Source organism: Purpureocillium lilacinum (genome assembly GCF_023168085.1).
Source record: "Purpureocillium lilacinum CBS 284.36 DNA, scaffold_4, whole genome shotgun sequence".
Taxonomy (NCBI): domain Eukaryota; kingdom Fungi; phylum Ascomycota; class Sordariomycetes; order Hypocreales; family Ophiocordycipitaceae; genus Purpureocillium; species Purpureocillium lilacinum.
This window is the reverse complement of record NW_027072114.1, coordinates 1194669-1211064: the sequence shown is the minus strand read 5'-3', so window position 1 is coordinate 1211064 and position 16396 is coordinate 1194669. Positions and strand designations below refer to the sequence as shown.

Below are 16396 nucleotides of genomic sequence, written 5' to 3'. Positions count from 1 at the left end.
GGCATGCACTGGCGGTGGTGTGTTTTGTGCTGGGCGGCCTGCGAGTGCGACTTGAGGGTCCCTGCTGGTGGATTTCCTCCGGCCCCGGGTTTTCTGGCGGGCCGGCCGGCGCCAAACCGGTTTCCAGTGCACGACGCGCTGGCTCGACTCTCGAGGCCTTCCGTCCAACCTCTGATCCTACGAATTCAGTGAAGTTGACGGTCCCAGGCCGAGGACGCTGTTGCCGCACAGAGACATGATGGCGCCTTGACCCCCAATTACCGAGCCGCGACAAGCACATTGCCCTCCATCCCTTCAACGCAGCTAGACCGACCGCAGCTGCCGATCCAAGTTTCACGCGCATCGCCGACACACGACCCTTCACGCGACCAAACTCTAGTATCGGCTACCCTCCAGTTCCACTCGAGGCGGCCGCGTTGCGACATCGTGAGCGATTTTCAACTCGAAACTGTTCGGGCCGGTCCTTCCATCGAACCTTGTCGTGCATGCGGCTGCCTGCGCGCCCCTGCATCGCGCATGTCCCAAGCAAAGATGGCCCGCATATCAGTCGCAGCCATGAGCAAATATCTGCTCGACGGACGCCTATCGCATAGGGGCTGCCTCGGAGCTCGACTGGCCCTGGCGCGGCCTGCCCCTGTTGGGCACCTGCTGCGAAGCGCCAGTCCAGCTCGAGCCCTCCACGCCGCGACCAACGGCGCCCCGACGAGCTCGCAGACCCCTGCTGTGCCTCTCCGCAAGCAATTGAAGGAGGAGGCAAAGCTTGCCAAGAAGCAGGGCAAGAAAAAGTCCAAGGGCGACTCCCAGACCGTCGATGGCTGGGAGCTCACGGTCGGCATCGAAATTCACGCCCAGCTCAACACCTCGCGCAAGCTCTTCTCACCCGCCACCACATCGTTCAATGACGAACCCAACAGTCATGTTGCCCTCTTCGACGTGGCCATGCCCGGCAGCCAACCGCTCGTACAAAAAGAAGTCCTGCTCCCGGCCCTCCGAGCGGCTCTCGCCCTGAATTGCGACGTCCAGCGCGTCAGCCGATTCGACCGGAAACATTACTTTTGGTGGGACCAGCCCTCTGGGTATCAAATCACCCAGTACTACGAACCGCTCGCCAAAGATGGGCACATGACTCTGTATGCAAGAGATGGCATCGCCGCAGAGGACGGCGAGAGTGTCACCGTGGGCATCAAGCAGGTCCAGTTGGAGCAGGACACGGCCAAGACGCTGGCACAGACGGGCAATGTGTCGTGGCTTGACTTTAACCGCGTCGGCGTGCCTCTGATTGAAATCATCACGGACCCGGACTTGCACCATCCGCGTACGGCTGCAGTTCTCGTCCGCAAGATTCAGCTCCTGCTCAACACCGTTGACGCCTGTGTCTCTGGCATGGAGACCGGCGGGCTTCGCGCCGACGTCAATGTTTCCGTGCGAAGGACAGACGACCCAACGCAACGGCTGGGGACGAGGACTGAGATCAAAAACTTGAGCACCATCAAAGCCGTCGAGGATGCCATCATTGCCGAAAGGGACCGCCAGATCCGAGAGCTCGAGGCCGGTGGCGTCATCGCAGGCGAGACGCGAGGCTGGACCTTGGGCTCCAAGGAGACGCGGCGGCTCCGCGGCAAAGAGGGCGAGGTCGACTACCGCTACATGCCGGACCCTGACATCGGCCCGCTGGTGCTTGGCAATGACCTCGTCCAACAACTGCAAAAGTCACTTTCTGTTTTGCCCGACACGGAACTTGACAAGCTCATCGACGACTATGGCCTGACGGCAAAGGATGCCCTGTCTCTCATCACGCTGGATAACGGAGCTCGCGTCCAGTACTTTTACAAGGTCTTGGACAGCATCCAGAAGATGATTGCGGCCGAGTTTGCCGCGAGCACGATGCCCGACTTCAAGAGCTACTCGACGCTTGCCGGCAATTGGATCATCCACGAGCTGGGCCGCCTGACGACGTACAAGGCGGGACCGCTCGCATCTGGAGAGCTTTCGTTCACGGCGGATGGCGAGTGCGCCCAGGTGCCAGGCGCAGCGCTGTCGCAGCTCCTGTACCACCTCTACTGCAAGCACATCACGGGCAAGGTGGCCAAGGAGCTGCTCCTAGCCATCTATCTCGGCGAGCTGGAGGGCGGAGTCCTCGAAGCAATCGACGCCAACGACCTTTGGTTCAAGGAGATTTCGCGGGACGAGTACTCTGCCCTCGTGGAAGAAGCCATTGCGGGAGAGGACAAGGTGCTGCAGGAGTTTGTCGACTACAAGCGCTTTCCCGAGGGCAAGCTGATGTGGTTGGTGGGCAAGATGATGCGCCTCGGCCCGACGGAGCGCATCGACCCGGCGACTGCCGAGAGTGCAATGAGAGCCCGCGTCGCGCAGCTGCGGGCGACATAGACGTGGGCTTTGGACCCGACGCCAATCAATGTTTGCCTTTCGCCTCCGGGCATGGGCGGTTGAATCACACGAGCCGGAATGGGCGGAATCGTTACCCTGCACCTTGCTGCGCGTTTCGCTCCACGGCACTGCGAGCCTCAGAGCTCATGCTTGCGAGGCGAAGGAGATGTATTCCTGGTGAGACTGCACTTGGCGTAGAGGAGACGTGCTGCCTTGTACAATATGTATTGAACATGCCACGCTGTGCGTGTCGTTCCCTTCAGCTTGGTGTTTTACCTAGAGGTTGACGGTCAGGGTGTCGCATCGAGACATAGGCTTTCTGCCCGGCGTTGTAGATGGAGCAAGCGAATTGGACAGGTTTCGGGGGGAATACTAATATCCAACTCTGATCAATCCACGTCAATCAATGGCATCCCATCATCTGTATCCCGTGCTTGCGTTCGAGGCCAGCATTCCTGATATCGCGGGGCTACACCTCCGGGCCTCCCTGAACAAAATTGCCTATTTAGGCAAGTAGAGTTTGGCGGAAGGGCGGAAGGCCGCCACCCTACGCTTGATTGTCGGGACCTGCTCCAGGAGGTCTGGCTGATTTTTCTATCTCTACACAACCTAGACAGGGCAGCTATGCTTTATTCCTGCGTTGCGTAAAGTGAGTAATCAGTTACCGTTTTCGCGCGGGTTTGGTCTTGAGCCGCGTGTGGAATACAGGATCTGCGGCACGGCCATATGCCCCTCGGCCTTGACCCGGCTGGAACGTTCGTGTGGGTTGGACGGGATGTGATGGCTCGGCCGGCATGAGAGACGATTAGTATGCCGACAGTGAAAGGGTTTTCGTTTGCCATCATGATGGGCTCTTACTGTAGCACCTTCACCCCGTCAACGTCGCAGCCGTGCAACAAGTGTCGGTCCGGCGGCCCTCACTGCTAACTGGCGCTCGCCGGCCAAGCTCCCCTGGGCAGGTTGCATTGCGACGAAGCATTGAGCGCAACCCTTCCACCCCTCACTCGACTTCAGGACTCAGGACCATCTGTAGGCAGTCAAAAGTCCCCCGGCACCACAATGGCCAGCCAGCCAGCACCAAACCACGGCTAGAGAATGGAACGCATCGTTGAGGGACACGAGCCCGCCCGCCAGCCCGCCCGCGCGTTCGCACCAAGGCGTCATGTCAACGCACGAGTCGGAGGGGGGGAGAGTAATGTGTGTATAGAAAAACCAGGCTTATTTTCGATCTCGATTGCCACCCCGCCAAGAGGCCCGATCGGGGACGGTGTCATCATCATCATCGTCCCATCTGCAATGGCTCCGTTATGTATGAAGCGGTTAGCTTGGACCCCTAGGAGCATTCTCCCCGCGGGCATGCAACCATGTCGTGGGCATGACATCATGCGCCGTAGCAGCGTCACCGCACCACACACACACACACACACACTCTCTCAGATACTGACACATGCTGTGGCCGCAGCGATCGACCCCTTCTACAATAAAACGGCATCGTTTGGGTGTGCCCGTCGATCTAAAGCGTTCTACATATTACTCGAACTCACACAAAACCCCTTGCCACAATACCATCGAACCCCAGAAGTCAACGTTCAATCCTCAATTCACCCACCTTGAAGGAACAACTCGTCAATTTCAGTCAATATGTCCTTCCTCACCGAGCGCTTCCTCCGCATCGCCACGCCCGCCTCGCGCGTCGCCCTCGCCACCGCGTCAAGAACGACGACAACAACGGCTTCACGCACCGCGCGGGCCGCCCCGTTTTCCACCACCTCACCCGCGAGGAAAACGCCCACCGAGGCCGCCAAGGAGGGCCTCAAAAAGGCGGACCGCGCTGTGAGCGACAATATTCTCGTCCCTGGCCTGGACGCTGCTGGTACGTGATTGAGCCCTGTGATCCTGCGCGTCGCTTCGGGTTTCCCCCCGCCCTGTACACCCCGCGCCCACTTACACGGGAATGCAACAAACGCTGACGGCATTCGTTCACAGCCAAGGCCAAGGAAGCTGCGCAAAACATGACCACGGGCGAGGCCAAGGGCAAGGCCGAGGAGCTCAAGGGCCAGGCTAAGGGTGAGGCGCAAGAGCTCAAGGGTCAGGCCAAAGGCGCTTTCAATGAGGCGGCCGGCAAGGCCAAGGGTGCTGCCGAGGAAGTGAAGGGGAAGTTGTAATAGCTTCTCATGTTGGGCTATAAGAAGCTTGTGTTGGAGTAGGTCACTGTATGATTCACGCATCATTCTCATGTAAAAAGTACGCATTCAATGGAGTATTGGAGCATTTCGATCAATTCAGACACTTACTTTGCATTACTTTCTCACTGCTATCATGCTAAAGATCCTCCGCATCGTAAATTATCAGACGCATTTTGTGCCACCGCACTCATATTATGCAGGCGTCAATAGTCGCAAATCGAACATAGCAGCAAGTTGGGTATCAAGTGAGCGGGCAACTCCGCTGCCTCAGCAACGTCCACACTCCACAGTCCTCACCCCCGAAATCATTTTTATCACCTCACCGAACAGCAACGTCTTTGACGCATTCAAGCCTGGTGCGTGGCCTTCTCGTTCGTCGGCGCCGTCGCTGGCTTGTGGTCGAACTCGCCGAGCGGGAATCGGACCCAGGTTGTGGCCGGCGTCATGAGGCCCGCGCTGCCCGCATAAAACGCAGCGAGAGCGCTAAAGACGGCAAACACTCCTCCGGCGCGGTTTACGCGGACGGCGTTGGTGGCATGCGAGGTCGCGATGAACTGGGCGATGCTGAGGAAGAAGAAAGACAGGAAAAGGAAGCCGAGGACGACGAGGATGGCAATGTTGGTGCGCAGCGCGGCGATGAAGAAGATGAGCGTCAGGAAGCACCACAGGATGAGAAAGATGCCCAGTGCAAACGTGTACGCGCGCTCGTTGCCGGCGTACGCCTCCTTGATGCCGAGCGAGGGCACGAGAAACATGGCAAAGGCGAGCCAGAAGGCGCCATAGGAGCAGTGGACCGTGGTACCAAAGGTGTTGCCGACGCGGAACTGCATGATGCCGGCGATGAACTGGGCAGCGCCGCCGAAGAAGATGGCGAGGCCGAAGACGGCCTGGTCAGGACCGACATTGCCGAGAGGATTTGAGTTTGGAAGTCTGTATCGTCACCGTTAGCAACATGGCCTCTCGTAACGGTTCGCGGAGCTTCACTCACCCTGCGCCGCATTGGTACAAGCCAAGCACAAAAGTGGTCAACGCAAAGCTGATGAGGCCGAGGGGACCAGGGTTGGCAATGTTGAAGAACTGCGGGTCGTACACCTGGGACACGGTGAGCTGTCGAGGCCTGAGACCCGGAGCGTGGGCGGCGTGGTCGTGTTCCTGGGGCGCATGGCCATTCTCGTAGGCCTGCTGATCCACCGAGGTGGCAGGAGGAGCGTTGGAAGCCATTGCTTATGCGGTTGAGGCGCTGGAGCAGGTAGGGAGATGGTGTCAGTGAAAGATGTTGTGCGACGAGGGGACGGGTGCCAGAGTCTGGGCGCCAGGGGTCGAGACGAGACGAGGCGAGCCCCCTCTTATACGTGCGAGCCCGGGAAAACAATGCCGCTCGAGCGGGATCAAGGCTAGCCGTCCATCCCATCCCATCGAGGCGAGCAGCAGAGCACCGATGGCTTGTCACTCATTGCCCGATGGGCCATTGGCTTTCTTGGCCCTCCCTTGCCGCGGTGTAGCACACGCGCGACGCTACCTGGTAAAACCACCACTACCTGGTGCGAGCAGCACGGGCGCAGCACACAAGACAGGGTACTAGGGCCATGTCATGTCATGTTTGCGGGGGAGAGATGGGCATCGGCGAAGGCGTGTGACTCCGAGGGGTCCGGCGAATGCGCATGGACGGACGTGCGGGTGGCAGCGTGGGTAGCTTCGTGATTCGATGCGGCTACCCACCCACGAAGCTTTCGACGTCGTTTCTGGTGCAAGCCACTGCCGGCATGGGAACAGCTCCGGGCAAGCTTCCCCCGGTTTTCGTCAAGTGCCGGCGTCAACGGCGCGCGCCAATGACGCCGGGGGCGGACCCCGCCACTTGACGACGGCGACGGGCAGCGGGCGGGCATGATGTGCGAATGATGGTGGGCGTGCGCATGCTGGAGTGCGTGATTGCCCCCCATGTAGGTCGGGGTGGACGATCCATCTGCTGCGTGGTGCTGCGTCCACAGCGCCGCTGCTCGATGGCATCGCTGCCGCTACTGTTGCCGTTGTTGTCGCCGTCGCGGTAGCCGTCGTCGTCGTCGCTCTCGGTCGTCAGCCAGGCTGCACGCAAACGTGGGCGGCGCAGCGGGCGTCCGAGACGCACGAATGAGACAGGCAATTTGTGCGACCTGGCTGGACGAGACAGCCTTGGAAGCGTGGAAGCCAAGCCGGTCGCAGATCGAGGCAAGGGATCGAGACGCTCACACATGTCGCAGACAGAATCAGAGACCGGTACCCCGAGATTTTTGGTCGAAGCGAGCAAGCAACACCATCCGGCCGAGACTGGAAAGATCACGAGACGTTGCTCCTCTGGCCTCCCTTCCTTTCCGGGATGGCGATGCTCCTTCCCTTTCGTGACACGGGACGCGCCGGCCAGGCAACGACGCCAGGCTCCCACATGGATCTAGTCCATGTCCCAGACGGAGATCTCAAGGCAATGAGACTTGCAGAGTAAAATTCCCATCCCTGAAAGAAGTACCCGTGGAGAAAGTCTACCTGCCAGCTTTCGTACCAGCCTCGAACTGGCACGCCTCATGCGGTCCCCGGAGCTCCCCTTGACTCGGTGGAAGATGTCGATTTAGCTCCGGTAAGGAACGGCTCCTTTTACCCCTCCAACCAGGCGAGTCACGTGGCCGAGCCCATCGCTGGGGTCGGCAGCCAGGATCATTACGCGCGGCTTCAATTTCCCTTCGCTCATTGATTCTCAAGCCCACGTGGGTTCTCGCCTCCGGAGAGTACGGAAAATGAGCCTTGAGATCAAATACCCCGACCACATCCGAGTCCATGATCGTTGCGGCATCTGCTGTGCCTGGTTTCAGGTTGGAGAAGCAATTACAGCACGTAGGTGATGCGTTTTACTCCTTGCTGGTGCTCTGCTGCGTCCATCTGTCCCTTTCTGTCTTTGTTTTCTTGACAGCATAATGACTGGTTTTGTGTCCCACACTATAGTTGGCGGCGATCAAAAGTCAGGATCATTGTGGGTTTGTGACGTCGACACATTCCCGAAAGATATATACACGTATGACTTCTGCCTGAACCAATATTGTCGCTGGTGTGAGGAATCGCGGGAAAGTGTCACGGTGCACAACGACTGCTTACAGATTCTTTTACACGGCGCGACGCATGTTGAAACTCCTCTTTACTCCTGCTGGGAGACGGCTATCCATCGATCTCTGTGGCGAGGACATGATCCGCTAGACCTGGAGGTCCCGGTGAACCTAGTCAATGCTATCGGGTTAGCGACAACCGCCCTTCTCAAAGCACACCGGACGTTTCCATTGCCACCCGAGATTGCAGGCATCATATGGAAATATTGTAAAACCAGCCTCTTTGCCAGGTATTACAACGCGCTCGAGTTTTGCACCAGCTTGAAAGACGGCAACGTGCACCACGGAAGCACCAGCCGCCCACCCTCTTCATCTTGCACCCTTAGAGATGTACTTTCCTGGAAGCGAGGCGGCCCCGTCAAGTTGGGCAAGCCTGCGACATCGTGTCCATTTATTCAGCTCACCATAGACGCTCTGGGGTGTAGAGAGATCAAGGGGTTAGAAAGTTGGCCAGATGAGCAGGCGCGTCACGAGCCTGGAAACAGCCTGGCGTATGTCGTCGAAGACGCCGCGAGCCTCTCCGGAGTCATGGTCAAGTTTCAGGTATGCACGCTGCCGTCCTGGGGGTGCCAGTTCACCAATATGGCTGTGCTTGAAAGTTGACCTGGCGAAACAGTCCAACTCTGCTCGTTTGGAATTCCCACAAGAGAAAGAACATCAGCGAATCAAGATATGGAATACGCGTTGCCCCCCAGACCCGAGGCAGATTGGTATATTCCCGGATCGTCAAGGCTGGCCTAAGGAACTGGCGGCTCTGAAAGTTGCTCGTGTCGGCTCCTTCAACGGCATCACGTTCTTCATGTCTGGCTACAGCCTGGATGCAATACATCTTCACACGGCATCGGAGCCGTGTGCGCAGGACACTGTTGACCGCTTGGCATCGCGTCATTATGCACGCAAAAGTGCGTGGGCTTACATCCCTCTACCGGCCACGGACCACATTGCAGAATTTGGGCTACGGGTGCTGCGCAAAGGAGGGGATAACTCTCACAACGACAAGCACTTGGACATTTCATGCTTATGCCTCTTGGTGAGTCGGCTGGGGTTGGTGCAAAATAATTTACATGTACTGACCGAATTGGGCCTCATTAGTTTCGAATGTCCAAAGCCGGGGACATCATCGTGGGCCCCTTTGATCGACCTGGATCCCAGAGGGACATATGGTTGAGTAAGGATCCACATGGTCTCATTTTCGGATTTAATCGTGTGTCTATGCAAAGTTTGGGCCTTGCGGGAGCGTATCCAAGACAGATACAGACCGAGTTCCCGTCACCTTCGGCGCCACAGCCTTTGAGCACTCCACCCTTTGCCAAGGCTCTATTCTCATCTGGGAGTCTAGATGGAGTGACCGAGGCTACCACGTTCTATGAAGAAGACTCCGAGTTTGTACGGGGAGTTCTTCTGCAGTATAAGGACGGTTCCTACCGGGCGCTAGGACAGTGCCGGCTCGGAGTGGATCAGGTCCTCACCAAAGAGTGCCCGTCCGGCTTCTGCCTGTCGGGGATTAGACAGGAAAGAAAGGTCAAGGTCAGGTTTTCAGATACCACCGACCATGTACATGATGGAGAAGGTTGGACATGCGTACCAACTCAAGGAAGTGTTGAGTGGTGGTTTGATTCTCAGCAAGCGTTTGTTGCCATCTACAACCCGCTACTCTTTGGGGGACAGCCCTTTCAGTATTGGCCGAAGAGGCCCTTTTACCCTGGATAGCATTGCAAAGTAGTCTATTGGGCCGCCTGACGGCCGTTGCCAACCTTAAAACGCCTGGACTAAACATGGCTTGGTGAAGCCAATAAGTTTCAATGTATCTCTAGCATTTGTTGTAACTGAATGTCGGCCTCTGTGCTGGTGCGCTCGCTGCACTGACGTCCCCGATAGATGTGCCCTGTGCACCAGCTACCAACAGAACCCCCCGGGGGCCGTCGTAAATCCGGGCTCCAGTGAGATGCCAGCACTAAAAAACACCGTCCATGGATCCTCCACCCCGCTGCAACTCGGACCCGAGCGCCCCGCAATTGTTGCCGCCATGAGCCGAACTCGCCGCCCCGCAGAGCCGCCCATTCTCGACTTCCAGTCTCCATCCAGCGCAATCATCATTCAGCCTCATCTCACGCACGCGACATCCGCCCCATCCACGCCCGTGCGGCTACAGCGCATTCAGAAACATGTGACGGCCCTCTCGACGCCAGGCATCATCCGCCGTCAGTCCCGCCGCGCATCACCGCATCATGTTGAAATCCTCCGCCGCCGTGCTGTGCACCACGTGCGCGGCCCCCTCGCTAGCCGCCTCAGCATCGTCATCGATATCAACATCGACGCCGACATGGACCGCGGCGCCGGTCCTCACACAACGCCGCCGCACAACGCTGCAACCTCCAAAAACTGGCTTGAGATGTCTGAGGAGGTACGCGACGCAAAATGGCGCAGACCATGAGATCCCCGCTTGGCCGCGCTCGCCGAACCCGACGCCCTACGAGATCTTCGACATCCATCGATCGTCTCCCTACACGAAGCGGCGCTTCTATCAGCTCGTCAAGCTGTACCACCCCGACACACACGACCACTACCATCACAGCGAGTCGACGCCTGCGGGCTCGTCGAGCCTCTCCAACGCCACCCGCCTCGAGCGCTACCGCCTCGTCGTCGCCGCCAACAACCTGCTCAGCGACCCGGACAAGCGCCGCCTATACGACTCCCACGGCATCGGCTGGACCGACGGCCACCGCGCCCCGAGCCTGCGTGAGGCCGACCGCGCGTGGCGACACCAGCCCGGCAACGCAGCCAACAACGCCACCTGGGAGGACTGGGAGCGCTGGCACGAGGCGCGCCAGGGCCACCGCCGCGAGCCCATGTACATGAGCAACGGCCTTTTCGCGACTCTCGTCGTCATGATGTGCATGGTCGGCGCCATGGCGCAGGCCAACCGTGCCGAGTCGTCAGGCACCCAGTTCGTCGAGTTCACGCAAGAGCGCAACGCCGCCATCGGCCGGCAGATGATGAAGGAGAGCATGGCCGCCGCAGGCAGGTCCAAGGACGAGCGAGTCGACTCGTTCCTCCGCGAGAGGGAGAACGTATCCTACGACTACGTGCCCAGCCGGCACGACTCGGACGAGCACTCTGGGGAGGTGCCGCGATAACACGATGCATGACACATGAACATACTCTACTCGTACTCTCTGTTTGAAGCATAAGCAATATCCGTCTAGATTAAAACTTGCGCATCTCCATCTATATGCTCGCTATATGCAGACGTTCGTAAGGCGTTTCGTAAGGCGTCACATCATGAGTATCATGAGGAATAAATGCTGTCGTCGCGTCGTTGTACCGGCTTACACATTCTTGACTTCCGTGCTCAGACCGTCGTCGGTCGTGTCCCCCGTGTCGCGCGTCCGGCTGCGGGCTTGGCCGAGGTCCAGCTCGGGCGGCGGCCCGGGGATCTTGCGGCCGAGGCCCGGCACGTAGCCGCTGGCCTCGAGCTCCTCGTCGGCCGACGTGCCGATCCGGCGGTTGATGACGTTGTCGATGCGCAGGCGCGGGGGACCCGAGTTGAGGCTGGTGCCGTTCTTGGGCGGGCCGGCTGTCTTTCCATTAGCACACAAAGAAAATCGCGTTTGAGGTCAAGGTCACTTACATAGAACCAAGTCAAAGAGCTTGACGATGACGGGTCCCCAGACCGTCATGGCAATGATTTGGCCGTAGGACCACTTGCTCGCCTCGAAGCTGTCCGAGTTGAAGACCTTGATGAGGGAGACCATGTAGAGGATGTTGATGACGAGGTAGGCCAGCTCAAGGAGGCGCCAGACCCAGCGCTTGGCGCGCAGCCAGGCGACCTTGTAGCGTCCCGCGGGCCCGCGGCCGGCACGGTAGCGGCCGATGCGAAGGTGGCTGGTCCAGCGGTGGGTGCGCAGCGTCCAGCTCATCTGATCTACGACGAGAACAACCATGGCAAAGGTGTCGAGCACGAGAAAGACCATCTTGTAAAGCAGCGGGCGCGGGAAGAAGCCGAGGTTGATGCCATCGACGCCATGCATGGCAGCGCAGTAGCTCCGCGGACTCGGGTTCCCGCCGCAGGCATCAATGCGAGTCTCCTTGCGGAAGAGGTTGAAGGCGTCGCGGAAGTAGACCTTTTGGGTGGTGGCGACGATGGCGAGGAGGTACTCGACGACGAAGCCCAGGAACGTGTGCCAGTTGCGGATGCCCTCGTTGTGCAGGCAGATCTGGACGAGGAACATGGGCAGCACGCCGTTCTGGCTGACGTGGAAGGCGACGGCGGCGTTGACCATGATCTCGCCCCAGAAGGTGCCCTCCTGCGAGTTGACGACGATGGCGAGGATGGAGGCGATCTGGATGGCGAAGACGAACCAGCACTGCGCCTCCTGGAACTCGACGAGCGTGGTGGCGATGGCGATGCTGGTGCGCGACAGGGCCGACGAGTCGCGCCAGATGAGCGTCTCGATGCGTGTGAGCCGCCGCTGGAGACGCAGAGACGATGAAGGGGCTGGTGCTAACGCTCCTCCACCTCCTGCTGCTGCTCCTACTGCTCCTCCACCTCCTCGTCCCTGTTGCCGCTTCTGCGACTGCTGCTGCTGCCGTTCCCGTTGCTGCGCCTCCAACTGCTGCCGCTGCTCCTCCTCCTTGAGCCGGCCGCGCTCCGAGAAGGAGACGTACAGCGTGAAGAACCTGGTGGCCAGGTACAGCATGCTGGAGAAGCAGACCTGGAGGACATACGAGATGAGGACCTGCCGACAGCCCACGGTGAGCTTGCTGTCCTTGTTCACGAGATAGGAGTGGGGTGGGGAGTGAGTTCGACTTACACCGGGCCCAAAGATATCCGGGTTGATCTCGGCAGCAATGTCCGGGCAAAACGTGTTGAGGGCGTCAAACACGTCCCCCGGGAGCGACTGCTGCGTCAGCGCCTTGACCGAGTCGTTGCAGGGCGTGCGGATGCCGTCCTCGCCGCAGGCCGCCTGCGCGCAGGCCACAAACGCCGACAGCACGGGCCGCTCGTCGAAGGCGGCGAGCGAGCCGCCGGGGCCCATGAGGGCGCTGGCGTTGCGCTCGGCCTGCTCGGGGATGTAGAAGCGGGCGCTGTGCCGGTCACCTTGTCCGCCTCCGCCGCCGCTATCTCCATTGCCGTTGCCATTACCGCTGCCGTCGCGGCTCCAGTAGGCGATGCTGGCGAGGGCGGCGCAGTTGTAAAACGTGTCGAGGGAGCTGAAGAGCGACGAGGCGTTGCGGCACGCGCGCGTGCAGTCGATCGCGCTCGCGGGGTCGTCCACGTCCACCTGGCAGCCCGTCGGGAAGAGCAGCACGTTTTGGTCGCCGTCGAGCCCCGTGGCGATGAGCTGCGCCTTGGAGAGCGTCGTGTCCTGCCCGCTGGCGAGCAGCTCCAGGTCGTGGAACGGGTAGAAGCGCGTGGCGCCGCCGACCTCGGGCGACAGGAAGCTGACGGTGAGGGCCGGCGGCGCGGCGGAGGAGGTGGACGTGGAGGCGGTGGACGAGGAGGAAGAGGCTGCCGCGGCGGCGACGGCGAGGGAGGCGGTGATGGCGGTCAGCGCGGGAGGGACGGCGCTGCCCACGGACATTGCGCTCCCCTTCCGTCCGGGCGGATCACGATGCGCGGCCGTGCCTCGTCGGTGAGCTGCGGCTGCTCCGTGGCGCCGGCGCCGGCAGCGGGATCGGGCGGAAGAGCAACGGCCGGTGCGGCGGCGGCGGCGGGGGAGGGGAAGGACAACGCTTCGGGGCGGGCAACGTCAGCGAGCCGCGGCGTGGATGCATTCTCGTCAACGGACGCCTTTGAGTTCTCCCAAGGCTCGTCGTCGTTGTCTACTACAAAGGAGAAACAGCCACAACAGCCAATGCCCGCCCAAACAGCCAGAAACGCTGCCTGGTGAACAAAGGAACAGAGGTGGAGGCAGCGGGGAGGGAAGGGGAAAAAACGAGAAGAGAGAGAGTGACGGAGAGAGACAGAGGAAGAGAGCAAAAGCAGAATGGTCCGCGCGCCAAGCATTGAAGTGCTGACAACGACGAACCAACCCTCCGCCAACGCAACGCCCGGCAACAACCCTTGCAGCGGTGGGATCGTCACCGACTGAAGCTGCAGTGGTGGGGTCGCGCGTTTCCCAGACAGGGACAAGGGTGCCCGCAACAAGGCCAAGCCCGCCCGGCCAGCATGCATGCAGGCAGTTTTGTGATCATCTGCGGGTAAAGTCGTCTTGGCCCAACGGATGAGGCGGGCGTGGATGCCCGCGCAGGGCGGCTTGGTCACCTGCCGTGGTGTTCACGTTGCCAGGGCGGGCGGCGGGTTCCATGTTCTGATTCGACGTCGTCATCTGCAGCGATGGTTTTAAGGTGGTGACGATGATGCTGCCGGCCGGCCCCATGTCTCAGCTGGGCACGCCACTGTTTGGTTCAGGGCTTGGGCCTGGATCGGAGCCGCATTTCCGTGCGACGCCAGATTCTGCGGCTCAATGTTGCCGGCTGCGGTTGCCGTGGATAGGTGCATGCGCTTGCAGCTCTCAACTTAGGGCTTTGATGGTAGAGCCCAATGCAAGCCGCGACGACGACGACGACGAGCCCGACATGTCCAAACAGGTGTTTTCATCCAGCTTGATTGCGTTCAGTGTTTCGAGCTCGTCATCAGGCCCAAAGCTATGGCAATTCAAATTCGAATTGGTTGTGGCTCATCAATTGTCCAGTTCACAGCTCGTAGATGCCTCGCCCCAAAATATATACCGTCTGGCGCGGTCGCCCAAGACCGAAAGGAAAGGCGCCGGCCCCGGTGCCAGGCGACTGCGGTTTCTCAAACTCATCGCACGGGTATGGAGCTTCAATCATGCCTGACCTCTTATGGTGTCGCAAATCACTGTCCGCAAAAATGAAGATGCTGGGCGACCGTCGTGTACTTGATAGTGGACTTGTCAGTCGACCTCTGCGCTGCCTGGTAATTGGACCAGACGATACGTTCAGAGCAAAGGGTTCCAGAAAACCCAAGTCACTTGGAATGCCATTGTAGCGCGTCCACGTTTCATGTTTGCTCAAAGCTAACCCGACCCATGCAAGCGGTCGACAGAATAAGCGGCACCGCAATGGCGCTCTACGGGCAAGACAGGCGAAGCGTAGGGGAATTCCGCAACGGAAATAACGAGAAACTCGTTAGGACTTTACGTTCTTTTCGAAGAAGAGTGATAAAGTCCCTCTAAAGACTTTATTTACCTCTTCTTCGTTATTCTTTGCCTGTAAATTTAGGCGTGGTAGAGCGGGCAAGGTGTTTCGCGGTGCCGCTTTTTCTGTCGACCGCTTGCCATGCTCCACAGCGTGAAGTCGTTGTTTCAGGGCGCTGGCCCTTCTGATTGATCGGCTTAAAATGCGCAGAAGTTAACCTGACCCGACCTCCTCTAGCTAACCCGACTCGACCTCCTCTAGCTAACCCGACCCATGCTCCACATTCGCGCTCCCAACTCTTGTTGTGGTCCTGTGTTCGCATGTCCAAGCGCCTGGACAAAATACCATGACCTGTACTTTAACATTTGCTCATGTTAATCTACCCATGCTTCAATCATCGCCTCGGCGCAAGAACAATGTAAGTGCTGCAAGTCGCTGCTGGCAGCGCGTCAAAGGATCAGTCTCTCTGTGTTGAACCACCAGTCCACGACCAGGCAAAGCTCCGCCAGCCCAAATGACAGAGAGACAACTGCAATTGACAGATAGACAACTACAATTCATTGCTAACACAAAAATAATGAACAAGAGGGTCGGGCCGACTTGGAAGATGTCCCACTGATTACCATCCTCGGGACCCTGGCGTTGGGCTAGGTTCGGGGGCTACGCTATGTCTAATGTTAACTTCATTACGCTGCGCTCAGTGCTACGCGCAAGCACTGACAATTTCGACAAGCACAGAGCAGAGCATGAGCTCCAGTACGGCCATGGTCAATATACTGAGCAACTATTCAAAACTCACTAGGGGAAACTGACGTCCGGCTGCCTAGTCGGTGCGCGCCCGCACCGACCGTCGGGCGGCTCCAGTCAAGTCGCCGGCATGCAGGTCAAACTCCACACGGCGGTCTCACGGCAGCAACACCTGCATCATAGGCAGACGGACAGACCTAGACGTGGGTTTCCCGGCCTTTCCCGGCCTTTCCCGGCGGACCATCAATACAATGCAAATGCCAAGGTTGAGTTCCCTCAGTCTGTGCGCGTGCCTGCGGCGACATGAGCTTTGGCTGCGGAGTTGAGGTATTCGCATGCATGTGCATATGCAGTCTCCCGAGTCAGGCACAGGCATTATCTCGGAATCTAGCGCTTGGTGGTCCTCTAGGCGGATTTTGATACAAATACGTGTCTGCACCCTCGCTCGGAAGCTTGACTGTATTGCTTCCTTAGTCCAGTCTAGCCTACAGGCTCACGTTCACTCGTTTCTAATCTCGACCACACTCGTTTTATCCCTACCATACAGCACATCTGTGAACATGCGAGGAACTTTGCTGTTCGTACTCCTCGCAGCCACCACCGCCGCTCTTCCAACACCTCAGGCGAACATGCCCGGCAGCATCGCCAACGTCGGCGCAAATAAAGCGCCCTCACAGTCCAGCGCCGCACCCCGAAAGAAGCCGGCTGGCATATCATGGGCGCTCACCTTTGGCAAAAAGCGCGCCGTCTGATGTGGCCAACCCGGACAGGTGTGTCAGTGAC

The 16396-nt window shown here is 59.2% G+C and overlaps 5 protein-coding genes across 5 annotated transcripts; 3 read left to right on the top strand and 2 right to left on the bottom strand.

Moving 5' to 3' along the window:
* Nucleotides 1-555: 555 nt before the first annotated feature.
* On the top strand, nt 556-2388 carry PLICBS_005568 (uncharacterized protein; the record flags this gene model as incomplete). The annotated part of the gene is made up of 1 exon (XM_018319254.2): nt 556-2388. One exon carries the CDS (start codon nt 556-558, stop codon nt 2386-2388), a length of 1833 nt encoding a protein of 610 aa, XP_018181728.2.
* Nucleotides 2389-4029: 1641 nt separating this feature from the next.
* PLICBS_005567 (uncharacterized protein) lies at nt 4030-4553 on the top strand (the record flags this gene model as incomplete). Its single annotated transcript, XM_018319253.2, has 2 exons — nt 4030-4261; nt 4375-4553. The coding sequence occupies 2 exons, from the start codon at nt 4030-4032 to the stop codon at nt 4551-4553; spliced, it is 411 nt and encodes a 136-aa protein (XP_018181727.2).
* A 368-nt stretch (nt 4554-4921) lies between these two features.
* PLICBS_005566 (uncharacterized protein) lies at nt 4922-5795 on the bottom strand (the record flags this gene model as incomplete). The annotated part of the gene is made up of 2 exons (XM_018319252.1): nt 4922-5504; nt 5563-5795. 2 exons carry the CDS (start codon nt 5793-5795, stop codon nt 4922-4924), a joined length of 816 nt encoding a protein of 271 aa, XP_018181726.1.
* Nucleotides 5796-9728: 3933 nt separating this feature from the next.
* Nucleotides 9729-10839, top strand: PLICBS_005565 (uncharacterized protein; the record flags this gene model as incomplete). Its single annotated transcript, XM_065600755.1, has 2 exons — nt 9729-10106; nt 10138-10839. The coding sequence occupies 2 exons, from the start codon at nt 9729-9731 to the stop codon at nt 10837-10839; spliced, it is 1080 nt and encodes a 359-aa protein (XP_065456827.1).
* A 26-nt stretch (nt 10840-10865) lies between these two features.
* Nucleotides 10866-13287, bottom strand: PLICBS_005564 (uncharacterized protein; the record flags this gene model as incomplete). The annotated part of the gene is made up of 3 exons (XM_065600754.1): nt 10866-10878; nt 11036-11279; nt 11334-13287. 3 exons carry the CDS (start codon nt 13285-13287, stop codon nt 10866-10868), a joined length of 2211 nt encoding a protein of 736 aa, XP_065456826.1.
* Nucleotides 13288-16396: the final 3109 nt, after the last annotated feature.